We start from the raw sequence: 17,238 nt of genomic DNA on the forward strand, positions 1-17,238 counted from the left end.
AGTCTGGGACCAGAGTATTGCTGGGCCCTGACAGCACCACTGTGCACCAGGGTCTGGTTAGCTCATTTCACAAGGATAAACTCTGGGGTTTTCAGTGTACTTTTTTTTTTTCCTGAAAATTCCAGGGAGGTGATTTTCCTGATTTCTTTTTGAAGATTTGATAGCGTTAACTTTATTGTTGCCTGTGTCCTTGTTTCTATTTATCACTTTGAAGTAGTAAATGACAGATGAGATATGCTGGGATAAGGTCTGTGTACTTGAGTGAAGGGTTAGAGTTTCCTCATGAAGAACAGTAAAGGAGTGTGCAGTTCTGTCTCCTATCTTCTTGGATAACAGAGAGAAATGCTGCACTGCTGGCTGAGTGTCGTAAGAAAATGCAAAGGAATTATACTTTATATTAAAACGAATCTTTTAACGTCACAATCAAGGAGGCATTTACATGTGGTTCTGTTGTAGCTTTGCTGCCTCCTTGTCTCTTGCCCGTCGGTATTGCTTTCACTTAATTAGAAAGATGAAATTGCCAGTGTTTCACGCTGTGTATCTGGAGCCCACGCAGTGTAACTTGTTGAATGTAGTTTGAGACTGGTATTTTTGTGTGCTAATCCGCCTGTATCATCCATGTCTGTCCCTATCTCTGTCTGTTGCTATCATCTCCCTGTCCCTTAGTCACATGGATATCTAGCTACTATCTGTCTACCCCCTATGTGCAGTCTTGTCACAGTGATGATTTGTTTCCTCTGGGCCAGCGGAGTTTTGCTACTGATTATAGAGAAAAACTAGCCTGTGCTCATGGGACTTCTGTGCCCAGAAGCAGTCAATGAGATTCATGTCTATTTTCCTTCTCTGCTTCTTCTTCCTTTCCTTACCTCCACTCGATGATATATGGTGTGATATCATGGTCTTCTCTTACAGAAAGCCCAGACTGCTCTGGGGAAGGGGAGAGGTTGACCACTTTTGGTAAAGGCAGACAGTGGACTGTTTACTACCAAGCTAGTGACTAGTATGTGAGGCACAGCCACCATTAGGATAAGTACCTTCTCTGGATGTTAATACTTTAAAACTTCTTTTCTTATAGAGATAAATTCAACATCAACTTTTTTAAAACAACTTTTTTTTTTTTATAATTTAGTCGTTGTCCCCCTCCTGGTCTACCCTCCCACAGTGCCACACCCCCCATCCCCAGTCTCTAAGAGGGTGTCCCCCGCTACCCCCCACCAAGCCTCCCCACTCCCTGGGGCCTCAAGTCTCTTTGAGGGTTAGGTGCATCTTCCCGCACTGATGCCAGACCGACAGACCTGGCAGTCCTCTGCTGTATTTTGCTGTGTATGTGTTGGGGACCTCGGCCAGCTGGTATATGCAACGTCCACTTTTAAATCACTGCCTGCATTTAAATGCATATTATTTTGTTTAAAAATCATTTTCTAAGTTGAATACAGTTCTGTAATTCTACTCTTCAACAATGGTGTAGTAAGTAACTCCTTCACTGTATGTCCTACCACACTCTGTTTGAATGAGGATTCTAAAAGATTGTGTTGACCGACCTCAGGTTCCTAACTCGAGTTAGTAAGCATAACGTTTTCTCGACTTCAACTTCTCTGTACTGTGTTAGACCAGGAGGCCACATTGTCAGTCTCTGCCATCCAAGAGGATGTGTGATTGAAGGTTATCCTTTTCCTTAGCAGTTCTTCATAACTTCAATCATTTGCATGTCCCTGTGATTTCATTGCCAACACATTAGCTTGGACTTATTCTTCTGAATATTTTAACTAAAGATTTGTGTCTCTGTCAGTCATCATATGACATGTAACAGGCTGGACAACCCAGAGTCAGCACTCTGGGCACCTATTAAAATGCCTCAGTGTGCATCTCCTTGCCATGCTCACTGACACCCTGACAAGCCCTGAGTTCAGCAGCTCTGCTCTAAGCAGAGCAATACTTCTGAAGGCTACACCTCCCCTTTCCAACCAGCTTCCATGTCAGAAAGCACAGCTTGTGACTTTAAGCTGGGACAGTATGGCTGCAGAGCCCCCAGAAACACCTAGGATTATTTTCCCCCTGAAGTCTGTTAATATTTGGGACAAGTGCTGAGAACAATCATTGTGTGAGCTCTCAGTCTTGTTGATACTGGCAACCAGGAAAAACTGTTTTGGACAAAGGCCTCCTTTTTATCACCTCCAAACTTACACAGTGTAATAATTCATAATTTCAGGCTAAAACTATCTTGGTAAGTCAAAATTGTAATGAGACCTCACACAATTCATTTCCTCAATACAAAACATTTCTTAATATCAAAGTATTAGAAAAACATCCATCAGATTTCTTACTGACTACCCTGGGATGTAATTGGAATGACCTAAGTTTGTCTTACAGCTGAAAGGACCAGTAAATGCAGGCGCCTAAGACATTAAGGTCTTCCCTCGAGGCTGCTTAGTTCACTGAAAGAGAATTCCACCTCATACCTGGCAGGCACACGTTTACCTTGTCGTGCACACTGTGTGAGGTTAAATTGATACGCACTCTCCCTAGTGTCAGATGCCTTCAACTTACTAGAACAAAAGCAAGAACAACTGTTAGTGCTTCCTCATGTCTTGCCTTCCCTTCGGCATTTTCAACACTTTATTCTTTATTTTTTCTTTATTATTTTTCTTCTCTTTTCTCTCTTTTTTTGTAACGTTTAGTGTCTTGGTTATTTCGTGCTGTTACCTATTTCCGTTTTTATGTCTACACTACCATAGTATGTGCACATGATTGCACTTTAGGTGAAATTGGTTGTTGTGGCAGAATACATTTGGCTCTAGGGTATGCCATGTGATTCAAGGAAAGGGGTGGTTGGAAATTGATCAGCGAGTCACAGAGAATTGTCCTATAAATATCAGAAAGTTTGAATCTTGTTCCAAAACCTTTAAATTTCCCAAACGTGCATTTCGTTGTTAAGGTAACTTTATTTATTTATAGTATATTGAAATAGAGTCAGAAACATCACAGAGACAATTTAGCTATTATTAAACATCTTAGAAGTAGATTAATTTCATTTAATAATTATTTTAAAAACAAAAGTCTTAGTTCCAGAGAAAAATGTTTTAAAAAATTCTTATAGTTTGTGTATCACCCACCCATACATATAGTTTTCTTTTCTGTCTTTCTGTTCTCTTTTTCTTCTTTGTTTCTTCACCCATCCTTTTCTTCCTCCTCTCCCCTCCTCCCTTTTTGAGACAGTTTTCATTATGTACCTCAGGCTGGCTTGGAATTCACCCTGTAGCTCAACCTGACCTCAAACTCTGGGAAGACCTCTTACCTTAGTCCCCTATGTCTTAGGGCCCATACAGTGTGAAATATTATCTCTGACCGTCTCTGTCTGTAGGGCCAAACACTGTTACTTGTCAAAGTTAGATTTTGAGAATTCAATGTTGATCCCAATCCTTTGCAATATTACTTTAAACCGAGCAGTTTCATGAAATTAAATGTATACAGATTGATGTCCATTCTCCTTATCCACTCTCTTACCGGGCTAATTATAAGCATGCTGATTATCACTTCTGCCTGTGTTCTAATATGATCAGTTTACAAGCATGTTTACAAATTTTAGTTGCAACTTTTGAATATTATCTCTTATATGGATTGAAAATAAAATAGACAAAACTATGAACTGTAGGCACAATTTTAATTAATATATACTTCATACCTAAGTGTAACTAAGCCTGTGGCATGCTAGGTAGGAAAAATAACCAAGACAAGAAATCAGCTTTATATTATTTTATATTCTTAGCCACCAAAGAATATGGATATTTATAATGGTGGCCAATCCTTCTATCTTATGTTGCTTGGATCTTGTCCTTTAAAATTAAATATTCCCTAAGGACTTGGTATATGGTTGCCTAAACATATCTGGTTTTTATTAATATGAATAACATTTATACATCTATTAAACATTTAATAATATCTGTTGTGTTTTAGGATCTGGGGTTTAGGGGAAATTGATAATATACTTTGCTGTCAGGGAGATGGTAATTTTAGACAGAAAAACCTAAAGTCATTCCAAACATATTATGGGATGGAATTACGGTGGTTTCTGTTGTTGTTGCTCATAGTTGGTCCAGCTTTATAGAGAAGATGGTATTTGAATAGCGATATAAACAAGAATGTATTTGCTGGGTTGCAGGGCTGTGGGGTGTTCAGACAGATGGAATGATAGTGTGTAGTATGTTAGTGGGGTTCCAGTAGTCTGTTTTGGGCAGAATCTGTGAGAGCTCTTCTCTGTAAAGATATAGGGTGTGGAATCAGAAGCTAAAGAGTGGTGTGTGTTAGTTCATACATGGGAAAATCCCAAGGTAGCACTGAGGTTAAAATGTTTTAGCATTTGTTTTGTACAGGTAGTTTGTCAGTTTTTGTTAAGCAGTAAAGTGACGAGTGTATTGACATGGATTCAGAAGTGAATGATACAGAAGACACAGAAAAGCAACATGTGTAGATGTACTTGGAGCCTTTGGTTGGAGAAGACCTACGGGAAGCAGGATCAAGCACAGATACACAGCCAGGCAAGAGTTTAGTCCTCCTCACAGTGGCCTCTTCAACACTTGTGAGGACTGAGAACCAACTGCTGTTTTTAATAGAGAATGGGTACCTTTAGGTCTAGAAAAGGAAAGGGTTCTAAAAGTGGAAACTTGAAGAAGTTTCATGCTGGGGAGAACTGCAACATAAGATACAGACAGATAAACAGGAAGTCCAGGGAGAACTCTTACCCAAGGGTGACATTTGAACAAAGAAACAGATGTGATACATGAGACTACCAACCAATGAGAGTAAGGGAAACGTGGAGGAGAAGAGAAATGAAGTGGAGAAGACTTGGGGGTTGCTGTGTAAGAGTGGGAACGGTTCAGTGCTTGCCCAGAGACTGCTAGGCAGAGGAGGGTCTGCATGACCCTGGGATTTGATATGTAGTATGTATTTGATTCCAATCACATGTGTTTACATGGATATAGGGATGTACGTGTGTATGTTACTTTTGCGTCCTCAGATAATCTGAGCCCTGCTGTAGTAAACAAAAGTTGCTTTTGGGACGCCAACTCCCTATCTCTTTTTTTTTAAATCATATTCTCAGGTTGCTGAGATGACAGATGTTGTTTCTGCCCCTGGAAACGTGGTTTAGTGACTTCAGTAAGGAGATAAACGTGCAGGACAGGGACTGCTGTGTAGAGTCAATGCAGAGATGGTGGTATTAATGTGTAAGTGAACGAGATGACTGTGTCACCTTCTCTGTCTCTCTGGGTGGTGCATGGTGACTGATGAAAGCAGTAGGGACTGAAGAGGTGGTGACCACATGTGCTCTGTGTTCACATCCTGGGGGCCCAAAACCTTGTGAGTGCCTAGTAAAGGCGGGTTAGTGGATAGAGTATAGAGCTGGACAGAACTGGACAGAACTGGTCTTACTTTGACAGAGGACATGAGGACTTTTGAAAACAACCTTATTTTGAACACTGTGGTTAGGTACTTCTGGAGTCCGTATCACAAATTGTAGTTTGCCCTATAGTGTTTTCTAAATATAAGTACTTTTGCTAAGTAGCTTATTTCTTTTCTAAACAGTATTAGTATTATATTATTATATTAGTATTATATTATTAGTATTATAAATACTAATATTAATCTTAAAGGTTGAATTCTACTAGATATTCATGCTTTTAGCATAGGTGTCTTCATATCCTGTATTCTAATTTCCAGAATTATAAAGCTACCATTTACAATCAGCTCCTTTAAAAAAGGAGACTAATCGCTATGTGTCGGTGGTGGTTTGAAATGCTCAAGTTAGAAAGCCTTACTTCACTGACAGCATTCAAAATGAAAACAAACCAAAAACATACATGCTTTTATTTTCGCAACCAGTTAGTTTTTCTGAGATTTTCTTTTTGTCTTGATTGCAAGAGAAAGTGAGCTTTTAAGTGAAACTGCCGTGTTCTACAAAGTGGTCTCCTGAGTTAAGAGACGGTAACTGCCTCAGCCCCTACTCTCCAGTATGTGGGGCTGAGCCCCTGAAGTGCATCAGACTGCCCAAATCACATTGCCCACTTAATAATTAATGTTCCTGCAATGGGATCGCTTTCTCCCTGGAGATTGGCTTTCAGATTTACCAGACATCTGACAACACTGCACTCCTTATTCTCGACACAAGACCTCAGCTTCTGCTTTAAAAACGTCTGAATAAAGGATGCTTTTGTTCATACCTCGACTGCCTGTGATGTAGTGATAAAGTGTCTGATGGCTGAATGGAATAGTTTTACAGTATGAGTGCTGCTTTCAGCAGAGGGGCAGGACTTGGGCTTTAGGAGGAAGTGAATTGGATAGGTCAGGAGAATGTACCATTTGTAAACACCCCTTTCCTTTTTTATTCACGTGTCAGGACAGCACGGCAGGCTGCTGAGTGTCCACCCCTGCACAGAACCAGAGGGAAAGCAGTTGGACTTCAGCTGTAGTTTTTAAACATTGCTTTTGATTACCCGGCCGTGATTGTCAAGTCCTTGTACTTGCATTAGAAGCTGTTTGGAAACTAACATGGTTTAGTCCACTAACTGCATGTTGGGTAAATTCAAAACCCACATGCTCGTCCTCTTGCAGTGGAATAAGTCACATCTGATGGACATTTTCTGTGCTTATAGCATAGTAATGAACATCTGACAGGCGCGACCTTTCATAAGACAACCCACACTATTGGCTTTCTGCCCAGAATATTGCTGCAACACTATCTGTGATTGGTTATCTCTCTATCATGCATTGCTTCACAAGGGGAAACGGCCCCCTTTTTAATAAATCTACGATGGCTGGCTGCAATATGCCTCACTGTAAGTATTTTGTGTGTGTGTGTGTGTGTGTGTGTGTGTTTGTGAGAGAGAGAGAGAGAGAGAGAGAGAGAGAGAGAGAGAGAGAGAGAGAGAGAACACGAGAGAGAATATGAGGCTGACTTTGAGTTGCTTAGTCTGGTATCACATGGCAAGGTTGTGCTGCTATAGGACATCAGTGAATGCTACTTAGTAAATCTTAACCTATCTCTTTTCTCTACAGGTTGGTACTAAGAAGTGCCTTTCCTGACGTCTCTGCTGCTTGGAACCGCTTCTAGAGCAGCCTCTGCTTTTGCCTTGCTTGCTGCCAGCTAGACTGTGACGACAGCACATCCGCCCTCCACCTCTAGCCCAGACACCCCCATTTCTACTTCTAATCAGGAGAAAAGCTCTGAGTATCTGCCATTGCCCTAGGCTGCTTTAGTTTAGAAGAAAAGTTTGCTGAAAAAGTAAGATACCTTCTGCCAGGAAATCAAGGAGGAAAAAAAAATCATTTTCTCGATTTTGCTCTAAACTGCTGCATCTGTCTATGCCAAACTAATCAATACCGATTGCACCACCAAACTCCATCGCAAATCAGCTGTGAGGAGATCCCCTGTCAGACAACTTTGCTGAGAGCAGCTTGGAAATTCGGTGTCAAAGGGTCTGCCACGTTTTCATGCTTGCATTTTGGGCTCCAAATTGGCACTGGGAAGGGGTTACGAGCACAAGGCTGATTCCAGGCCCTCCTTTAAACACCCATCTACTTACAACCGTGGTATTTCTCTAAAAACCAAAACCTCTTTGAATTAACAGTTTCATGCTGTGAATTTCTAGCGGAGGTCTTTCCCTTGATATTGAAGTCACACTTTTCCATGTGCCGTTAAAGCGGGGACTGGGGAAGCAGCCTTTCGGACATTTTCACAGTCATCTCACACTTCTGAGTTTTATCAGTTCCTATTTTGTTTAGTTTTTGTCTTTTGTTTTGGGTTGCTGATTTTTTTCTTTTCTTTTCTTTTTTCCTTTTTTTTTTTTTTTTTGAGAGGGATTGGGTTTGTTGGTTTCATTGAACATTTAACTACCTGTAAAATATAAACATGGCTGTTAGTGTCACACCAATTCGGGACACAAAATGGCTAACACTGGAAGTATGTAGAGAGTTTCAAAGGGGGACTTGCTCACGACCAGACACGGAATGTAAATTTGCACATCCTTCGAAAAGCTGCCAAGTTGAAAATGGACGAGTAATCGCCTGCTTTGATTCACTGAAAGTGAGTAAATATTACCTCCTTTTAAGGATATGCAATAATTGATTAACGGTTACGGGTACATGGTTCTCTAAATTTGGGATTGTGGTTTGTTTTGTTAACACTTTAGTTACTCAGCACGTTCTGGTTCATGAGGCTGAGCTGGGGCACCCATGAGACTTACAGAATCAAGTCCAGGCAAACTTTGTTGTAAATAACTTTATCAGTCCTTTAACTCCTAATTCCATGACTTTTTTCCCCTTTCTTCTTTTTTTCCCCTAAGTAGAAACTGTTACATGTTGACGTAGTTGTGACTTAGTGATAGCAAGTCAGAGTCTTTGTTCAGCAATGGTGAATGTTTATGTTCAAGACTTTCATATCTAACAAGGCCAAGATTGAATGAATATATGTTGTATTCCTTTGTTGGTAAACTTTGTCAAGCTGTTATAAATGAGTGGAAAATTCTATGTCAGCTGATCATAGGTTATATTTTTACTCTTTTAAAGATTATCTTTTTTTATGAGATGATTTTAATAGCTAAAGCCAAGTACTTTTGGGAAAACATGACTAGAAGTGAGGTTTTTCTCTCTCTTTTTTTTCCTTTCCAGTTGCTCTAGTATCCTATACAAACCACAGACTATTTTGAATGTAGACTTTGTAAATAGATACAAACGCCTATGTCCTGTTGTTCATGGGGCTTTTCATCTTGAGGTAATACAGATGTTCATGTTCTGTGAGACTCTTGCCAGTTGTTACTTACACTGTTCTACATCAGAAATGTTAGAATTTAGCCTTGTGCACTTGATAAGAAGAAATGATTTGTTTATGTTGTCATTTTTTTGACATTCAAAAAACTGTCATTGGATTTGTAAACCAGAGTACTAGTTGAGATGAATAAGAAGGTAGAAATTACTACTTTCCCTCAGCAACACATTTATAAGGGAACAAATTTGAAATGGGTTTTGCAAAGATAGCACACATGTCTTTGTTTTGATAAAAGGTCAAGACTAGAAATGTGTTCTGGGGTGCTTTAACCTATTTGATTTAATCAGATTAATTTTTGAATACTAAATGCCTTCAGTTAATTCTTTGAGTCTTCCAAGATGGGTCACCATCATATGGAAGTCTGTGAAGAAGTCTCAGAGGTCCAGCATGTCTGTTTAAAATCAAACCATACAGTAATCCAAGTGCTTTCTTACATCACATCAGGGTGAGTTAGAAGTTAACCGTTTCAGCTGTTTGTTTGTAGTTCGCTTGTGATGTTCCCTCTGATAAAGTTTTTGCCAAATGTTTAAGATTCAATCTTCACAGTAGGATATGAGGAGGTGTGTGTTAGAAACCACAGACCTGTGTTGAAATGTCAGGCTATATAGGCAGAGTACTAGTTGAGATGAATAAGAAGAAGGTAGAAATTACTACTTTCCCTCAGCAACACATTTGTAAGGGAACAGTGTTGATACATTTGTGAACATCAGTCCTGAATTAATGCCCACCAATTCAGGTGTAATGAGACAGGGGTCCATGGCATGAGGAGCAAAGGACTAATTGCTTTTGTCTGTAAACAGCTGTGACCATAAGTAACTCCTTTTGACCCAATTCCTAGTAAATCCAGTTTTTAATCCTATAGATAATTGGTGGTAAACTCCTAGCACGATAACGAAGGACTTTAAATTTGGCCATGACATTGAATGGTTTTACAGAAAACCTGCCAGGCACAGAGTTTGGAAACATTTTGAAACATTAGTATTCAGTTGCTATTTTTCCAGCTCCAAATATTTTTTTAGTTACCGTTCACTTGTGGTCAGAGAACAGTTCCTCTTTGAGTAAAGCAGTAGTCCTGCTTACAGTCACCCTGTGTCCCTAACGGGATTCAACCCCCACAGCAAGAACTTTAAAACAAACAAACAAAGAAAACCACAACAGGAAATAAAAAAAAAACAGCAAATAAATTATGCTAAGATTTAAAAATTATTTGTGGAATGAATTTATTATACCAGCAAATCACAGCAAACATCATTCTTTTCTTTTGTTTTTCTAAGAAAAGCTGAAATTTTTAGTTTTAAAATTTGGCAAAACACTTTTTGAGTAGAAAGAAAATTTAACACAAATTTATTTGTGATAGAGCTTCATACCCAGACAATACCTCCAGAGATGTTAGGGAAATAACTGCTAAGAATCAATCAACAGAGTTTGGATATGCAGTTAAGTATTTGTTGGAATTCCACCTTTTAGGTAGTCCTATGCTGTTCAGTTTTGTGGTTAAAATAGATCCAGCACACATCTTAAAACACTTAAAGTATCTGCATGACTCATGCCTGAAGTTCTGAAGTTTGGGAGCATTCTGAGGCTTGCCAGCTAGCAACCAACAGATCATCTCCATTGTTTCAGTAAACGGAAGGAATTTACAAAACTTAGAATATCCTGACTTCTTCAATGAAATGTGCCTTCTACATTACTTTTCATTTCTGTTCCAGCCTCTTTTGAGTTCTTGAGCCATGGGATGGAAGTAGCTTGTGTAATCTACTATTTTTAGAAAGTTAGGAAAGCAAACCAAATACTCTCAGAGAGGACCCTGTGAAATGGCTGTACCCTTCAGCCATGCTGTTTCAGGCTTTGGCTGCACTCCCAGGGGACTTAGGTTTATAGCTGACTTCTGGTTAGAAGAAGAGAATTCCTCTCTCTCTCTCTCTCTCTCTCTCTCTCTCTCTCTCTCACACACACACACACACACACACAAACAGAGAGAGAGAGAGAGAGAGAGAGAGAGAAAGAAAACAAGTTGAGCAAAAGAAAACTTTTTATTTAAAACAAATCAGTATACATAATACAGTAATTTTAAATTTAAGATTGGATAAGACAGTCCAAGTTCATAATAAACGTGTTACAATATGGACTGTGATAAGTGGGAGTATATGTGTATGTTAGGCCTTTCCAAATGCAAATAATGAAAACACAAGACGAGTAATAGGTCAAGTGTGTAAATTAAAGAGAATTTAAGCACTTTATTAACTTAATTTTTATTTTGCTCTTGTACTTTAAATTCATAGTAGTCTAAGAGTAAATTCTAGCCATGACTTGAAGGTCTGGGGACAGTAGGCACTTCAGATACTCGGAATAATTGATCAAGTGCATTATTCTGTTCTGAAGAGGATTTTTTTTTTCTTTTATGGCTTGTGAATGGTGCTCCAAAAGAGGGGGGGTGGTGGAGATTAAAGGAGAAGACTCTAGCACTGCGAGCTGCCAGTAGAATGATGCCATGCTTCAGAAATGGTGTTTCACATAGTGCAGTGTAGTGCCATTCTCTCCTGATCTCTTCTTCACAGTTCTGAGTCTAGTGGAACAGAGTGGATGGCATGTGTTTTCATGGGATGCTGAATCTATTACAGTCTCAGAAAATAAGTGTTCACTATATCATCTGTAGCAATAAACCTGTGTTAACATCTGGATTACATGGCCTGACTGACTTGATGAGGTGCTCACAAAGTGATCACAGTTAATTTCAGAATACCTTCCATGATTACCACAGCCTATTTCCCCCAGAGAAATGGTTAGCATCGTTATTGTTCTTGCAAAGGCACCATCATGGTCTTCTCATCATGTGTTCAAAGCAGTTTTAATTGATGATCCTGAAAACTGAGACACATGAGATCCTCAAGTCCTGGGTACACCAAATTCACCTGCATAACTGTTGGTGAGGATCTGCTGCCTTTTCCTGATGCCGTCTCACAGACGACGCTGCTGACAGCTTTGAAGGGTTCTCACCTCCTGTGTTCCACCCAGACTCGTGCACACATGTACTGATTGTGTCCTTTAGCAACAGGTTGACACAGCAGAGTCTTCTCTACACTCGTGTCTTCAGATAAGGACTAATGTAAGACACAACTTGTAGAACAGCCTGGATGGATTGCCTGTTCCTGTTGTATGCAGTAAGCAGAAAGTTCACAACTCTGAGAACTTGTTCCTGTGCCTGTGAAGGCAAAATCACCAATCCTGACAGCACCATTTCCTTATCAAAATGCTTAGTAATTATAGCTGCCTTAGCAGCACTGTAGTAACTTCAGACACGTGCTGTTCATGTTCTTAGATTCTTAAATGCCTGGTTTTATTAATTTTTCTTTTTTAGATTATAATATATTTTTCCTTCCTTTTTTCTCCCTCCAAACCCTCCCATATACTCCTTCTTATATTCTTTCAAGTCCATGGCCTTGTTTTTCACTACTTGTTATGTGCATATGTGGACATGTACACACACACACACACACACACACACACACACACACACACACACGCACACACACACACACACACATTTTTATTTTTCCCTTAAATGCATAAGTGCCACATACTCAATCTGTATAATGTAATTTGTATGTATGTTTTAGGGGCTGACATTTTGGTATTGGATAACCAAATGGTGTGTTCTTTCTCGGAGAGACAGTTTCTCCCACTCTGAGCATTCCTGTGTTGCCTGTGGGTTTTATGGAGGGTCAAGGCTCCCTGGTATTTCCCCTTTGCTATGTCTACTTTGGCGTGGTGATTGTTGTTGTCCTTGGTTGGCTTATAGTTAAATAGTCATATTGATTACTGATATTACTAGGGGACACAGTCTCACAGCAAACTCCCTGATCTGGCACTTACCAATCTCTCTAACCCCTCTTTAGTGTTTCCTGAGCTTGGGTGCAGGGCGGTTCTGTAGATGTATCCATTTCAACCGGGTTCCACAACTCTGCTTTTTTTGTTTGTTTTTCGGTTGTGGTTTAAAAAAGACAATATTTTGACTGAATGAATGTTTTTAAAATGTCAGGCAAACATTGTTAAGGTATAGATTCTTGCTGTTTTGCATTCTTTTGTAAGATTTTAATATACTACTCCTTTTTCCTCATTTAGTCTTACTTCACTGTGCTAGCATGGTCAACCTAGAAACCTATCTAAACCCAAAACAGTGTGGAGTGTAAACAGGTTCAAAGTTTATCTGCATGTTGGCTATCTAAAAGACTTAAATTCTGATTCTAGTCCATAGCCTCATATCAGTTCTGTGTATGAGGCTTTAAGTCTCTGTGATGTGTAGGGCAAACATGCTTGCTGAGCATGGCTCACACAAACTTCAAAATCCAGAATGCTCCTCAGCCCCCAAGGACACCCAGGGCCTTGGATTGGGCTGCCTATCCTATCGTTTTCTTTGCTAAGGGTAAGTGGAGAGTTTGAACTGCCAGCATTGCCAATCCATTCCGTTGTATGCTGAGCCGTGTCTCTGCTTCCCTAGAGCTAGACAAAGCCCTTTATTTTCTTATAAAGAGGTTCTAATGAGGAAATTACCCCCACCTACCCCTTTAACCTTTGCAGATACACATTCTGTGCTCTTAGATAAGGGGATAATTTTCCATGCTATTACTTAGGTCAGAATTTCTGAGAGTCAGTAGGAATGGGTAACTAAATAGATGACCTTTGACTGTACTGCTGACAGAGATTAGTGTGTAGGAACTCGGGTAAAAGTGACTGGAAAGACTGGGCTGGGAATACTTCGTTGTATTATATAGCATATTGTATATTAGTGCAGTAATTTGTCGTGAGTTCCACTGACGCAGTAACACTAAACAGTATTCACTCTGGTAAGCATGGAATTTAGCTTCATTTACAGTATGCTAACCAACTAAAGAATTTTGTACCTAGCGTATTTCTTGTAAAGTTATCACCAAATATGGTCTGGCATTGATATTTGTTGATAATTTTAAATTTTGATTTATGTTTGATTTGTTAGAAGATTGTGTTAGAAGCTCTCTTTTTCTTTTTTCTCTCTTGAGAATTTAGTGACAGTTTCCAAACTGTAGAACCCATTATATACTGCACCCTTACTGGCAGACTGGCTTTAGGGTATCTTTGGACCTGGTCCTTGTGACACATACTTCTCTCTCATCCTGGTAACTGCCAACACAGTTAGTCATTTTGCCTTCCACTTCACCTGACAACTGACCTCAGTCCTTATTTAGGGAAGAGTTAAGCAAACTGTGTGGTTCTAGAACTGTTGGATGTGATCTTTATGATTCCCAGAGATGTATCAGGCCCAAATAATTTTGTATGGCAGCAGATTCTGCTATTCCTCTAACTTTTATTTGTACTTCCTTCACAAATACATTTTTCACTTCTTTTGTTTAGAATAAAATGAACAAATAGTTACTGAATTGCTCTGTGTTGATCATTGTTTTCCTTTTATGATTAGATTGGTCTATAGAACAACTCTGATACTAGTATCAAATTTGACAGATAGGCCCAGTGAAGTACAGAGAAACCAGGTGCTGCTCAACTGGGCCAACGAGTAAGCCATGGAACTGATGCCTGGTAGCCTCATTTCAGTTTCCATATGCAGTCACATCATACCAAACACTGCTTTTTAATTTACATATCCATGCACTGAGGAATCAACCAAGAAGTCATACACCAGTGCTTGAGCATAAGTAAATGATGATTCAAGGTAAATTGGAGGCATAAGGCCAATAACAGTAAATACATATAATTATATTATGCTTTGAATTAACAGGTAGATCAAGAAGGGAAGCCAAGGTAGCAGGAAGATTGTGGCATTAGACACAAAGGTTATGAGTCTGTCCTAAAAGATAAGAAAATGAGTTTAAGTTTACTACCTCAAACAGTGACAATATATCAGCTAGATAGCTGCCTTAGTATCTAGGAGGGGCTGAAGAGATGGCTCAGTGCTTAAGAGCACTGGCTGTCCTTCCAGAGAACCCAAGTTTAGTTTCCAGGTCCCATCAGCATTTTATCTGTAACTCTAGTTCCAGAGGATTCTGTGCCTTTTTCTAAACCATGGTTACGAGCCATGCATGTGGTATTTATACATGCTTGTAGACAACATACTCATGCATCAAAAATAAGATCAATATGGGAGAAGAAAAATGGCCCAATGTCTTCATTGTTTAGAACCAACATTGTTAAAGCACTAGGCCTGCTCTGAGAAGCCAAAGCAACCAACTATAGGGTTCTTGAGTTCTGCTTTAAAACCCTGGCTGTGAATTAAACCAGGGAGACTCCCCAAACACACTGTGAACTCCATTCAGATTTTATGTATGGTTGGAGTCACAGACATTAACTATCATCGATGTTTCAAGAAGGAAGTTTGGGTCTTTGGAAATTTAGCTGGGAGTAGTGTCAGGGAATGGACTTCCTAGATTCTTGGGACACTGCAAGGTGGATTTGAGTGGTGCTTGTTTCTGCTGAGGTCTTTGACAGCAGAGTTGAGAGCAGTGAACACATCTTGTAGGCATCACCTCCAAGGTAGGATGGCTTCATTGTCAAAATGCCTTCTAAAAAGCTTCGTGTGCTGGTCTGGATGAACTTTGGAATTTCTCAGCTCTTCCCCTCTGTCTTCCTGTAGCTTCATGAGGTGCTTGCAGTGCTAATCACAGACAGTACGGGTGAGCAAGCTCAGAGTCAGATGTGAAGAACAAACATTTGGGTGCTGACAAGATATAAGGATTTAATAATTTAAAGAGGACAACAAGTATATTCGGACTTTGGTTAGGCAGATGTTAAAAATGCTGTCCTCATGGTGCTGATTGTTCGTAGGGAGACCTGTGTTAAGAGGAGGTGGGGTGAGATTAGAAGGGAAACTTTCAACAGTAATGGGAAGGTCAGTGTGAGCTCAACTTGAAGAAGGGGAGAGAAATGTCTTTAGTGGTTTACTTTGACTTTCCTCCACAACTTCTGACTCTGAAACCACAAATGGGAACCAGCGAGTACCAAAAAGAAAGAAGTTAAAAGTCGCAGGCTTAGGCCTCAGTCTTGGATGACCTTGCTCAGAGGGAAACTCCATTTTAACCTGAGGTCTTAGGTTCAGGGCTAGAAGAATGCTACAGCTATCTGAGTTTATCTACTGATGCATGTGTTGTATTTTGGGTTATGATAAGTTAACTGTCGGCTTCCCAAACCTTGTTGCTTCAAAGGGCATACGACTCCAGTATGCTTTTAGACTTATCTCTCTGCCTCCAATACAGACTTAGAGTTGTTGATATCTAGGTCTAGGCTGTTCGCACTTGAGACAGGAAGCATCTGCAGTTAATAGTTGACAGTAAATTGCACAAAATAAAACATGGAAAATTTAAGTTAGCAAAACTGGGGAATTTTTCTATCATTTTCAATTTCTCTACAGATACAGACATAATTAGTGTTTAGGATCACTTGTGATGGATAAATTACATCTGTAATTCATTCTTGCCATGTTACTACATTCAGAGAATAATTTGCTTTCAGAAATCATTGCTCATCTAATATTCTAAAATCGTTCTTAGATTGAAAACAAGTTGAGTAGCATGTCCCTATCGAGTAAGCTCTTTTATCCATCACTTTCAGCCTAGAAAGTATTGGAGAGCAGCAACCAAATTCCCCTCTGCTAGATGACGTTGTTCCCCAAAAGACTACTCTCCTTAAGGGGAGGCAGCACAAAAGAAAGGTGAAGAAGGAAGAACCACGAAGAAATACTTGAAGAATTAATTTTTAAATGAACAATCCTGTTAAGAAAGATTTGTGTTCTGAATGTAATATGGCCGCATTATCTCCTGTTTCTTCATGGCTGTGTGATGACTAATGAGATCTATGTCTAGCCACGAGAGGCCATGAAACCAGATTATCATCATGGTCTTATTTATTGGACTTTTTTCTCTGAAGAACATTTATTACTAGACTTCGCTTCCCATGAATTTTAGCAGAGTTAAAAAACAAGAGGAAATGTCCTTGAAAGAACTCAAATATATTTGCAAGTAAAAATCAAAATAAGCAAATTTCCAAACACCACCAAATCTTAAAACTAGAACAAAATCCCCCCAACAACCCTTAGTTTAGCCTCTGATGAGCTATAAATCATTATCCATATTTAAGCAAAGTCATTTACATCGCAAATATTTTTACAGTGGGGTCTACTTAAATAACTTCTATAATACTTGAAATCTATGGTTGAAGATTAGCTTAAAAATTCACTCTTGACTACAAAGGCTTCCATAGGCAGAGCAATATATGCAGAGTGGTTTTAGTGTCTCTATTACTAGCTACTGTCTCTGCCATTCCTGCCAAGGATGAATAATAACAGAAGTGATTTTCATGAGAAATATTTATCTTGAGAACTTAAGAGGGTTCAAGATGGATTCAGTGGGTCATAGCACAAGCTGTATGTGTGAAGG

The 17,238-nt window shown here is 39.5% G+C and overlaps 1 protein-coding gene across 50 annotated transcripts in view; it reads left to right on the plus strand.

Annotated features, from left to right (window-relative positions):
- Positions 1 to 17,238, plus strand: part of Mbnl1 (muscleblind-like splicing regulator 1) — a 174,567-nt gene that overhangs the window by 50,112 nt on the left and 107,217 nt on the right. For 33 of the 50 annotated variants that reach the window (XM_039101827.2, XM_063281382.1, XM_063281386.1 and 30 more), the window contains exon 2: positions 7,051 to 8,077. The exons of 7 other annotated variants lie outside the window; for them this stretch is intronic. In XM_039101827.2, the coding sequence (XP_038957755.1) occupies positions 7,904 to 8,077 (174 nt within the window). In that variant the 5' untranslated portion in view covers positions 7,051 to 7,903. Of the gene's footprint in view, positions 1 to 1,220; positions 6,831 to 7,050; positions 8,078 to 17,238 lie in introns of those variants that run through there. 10 more of the 50 variants (XM_039101828.2, XM_063281380.1, XM_063281383.1 and 7 more) reach the window with 10 other exon arrangements.

Source organism: Rattus norvegicus, chromosome 2 (assembly GCF_036323735.1).
Source record: "Rattus norvegicus strain BN/NHsdMcwi chromosome 2, GRCr8, whole genome shotgun sequence".
NCBI classification, from domain to species: Eukaryota; Metazoa; Chordata; class Mammalia; order Rodentia; family Muridae; genus Rattus; species Rattus norvegicus.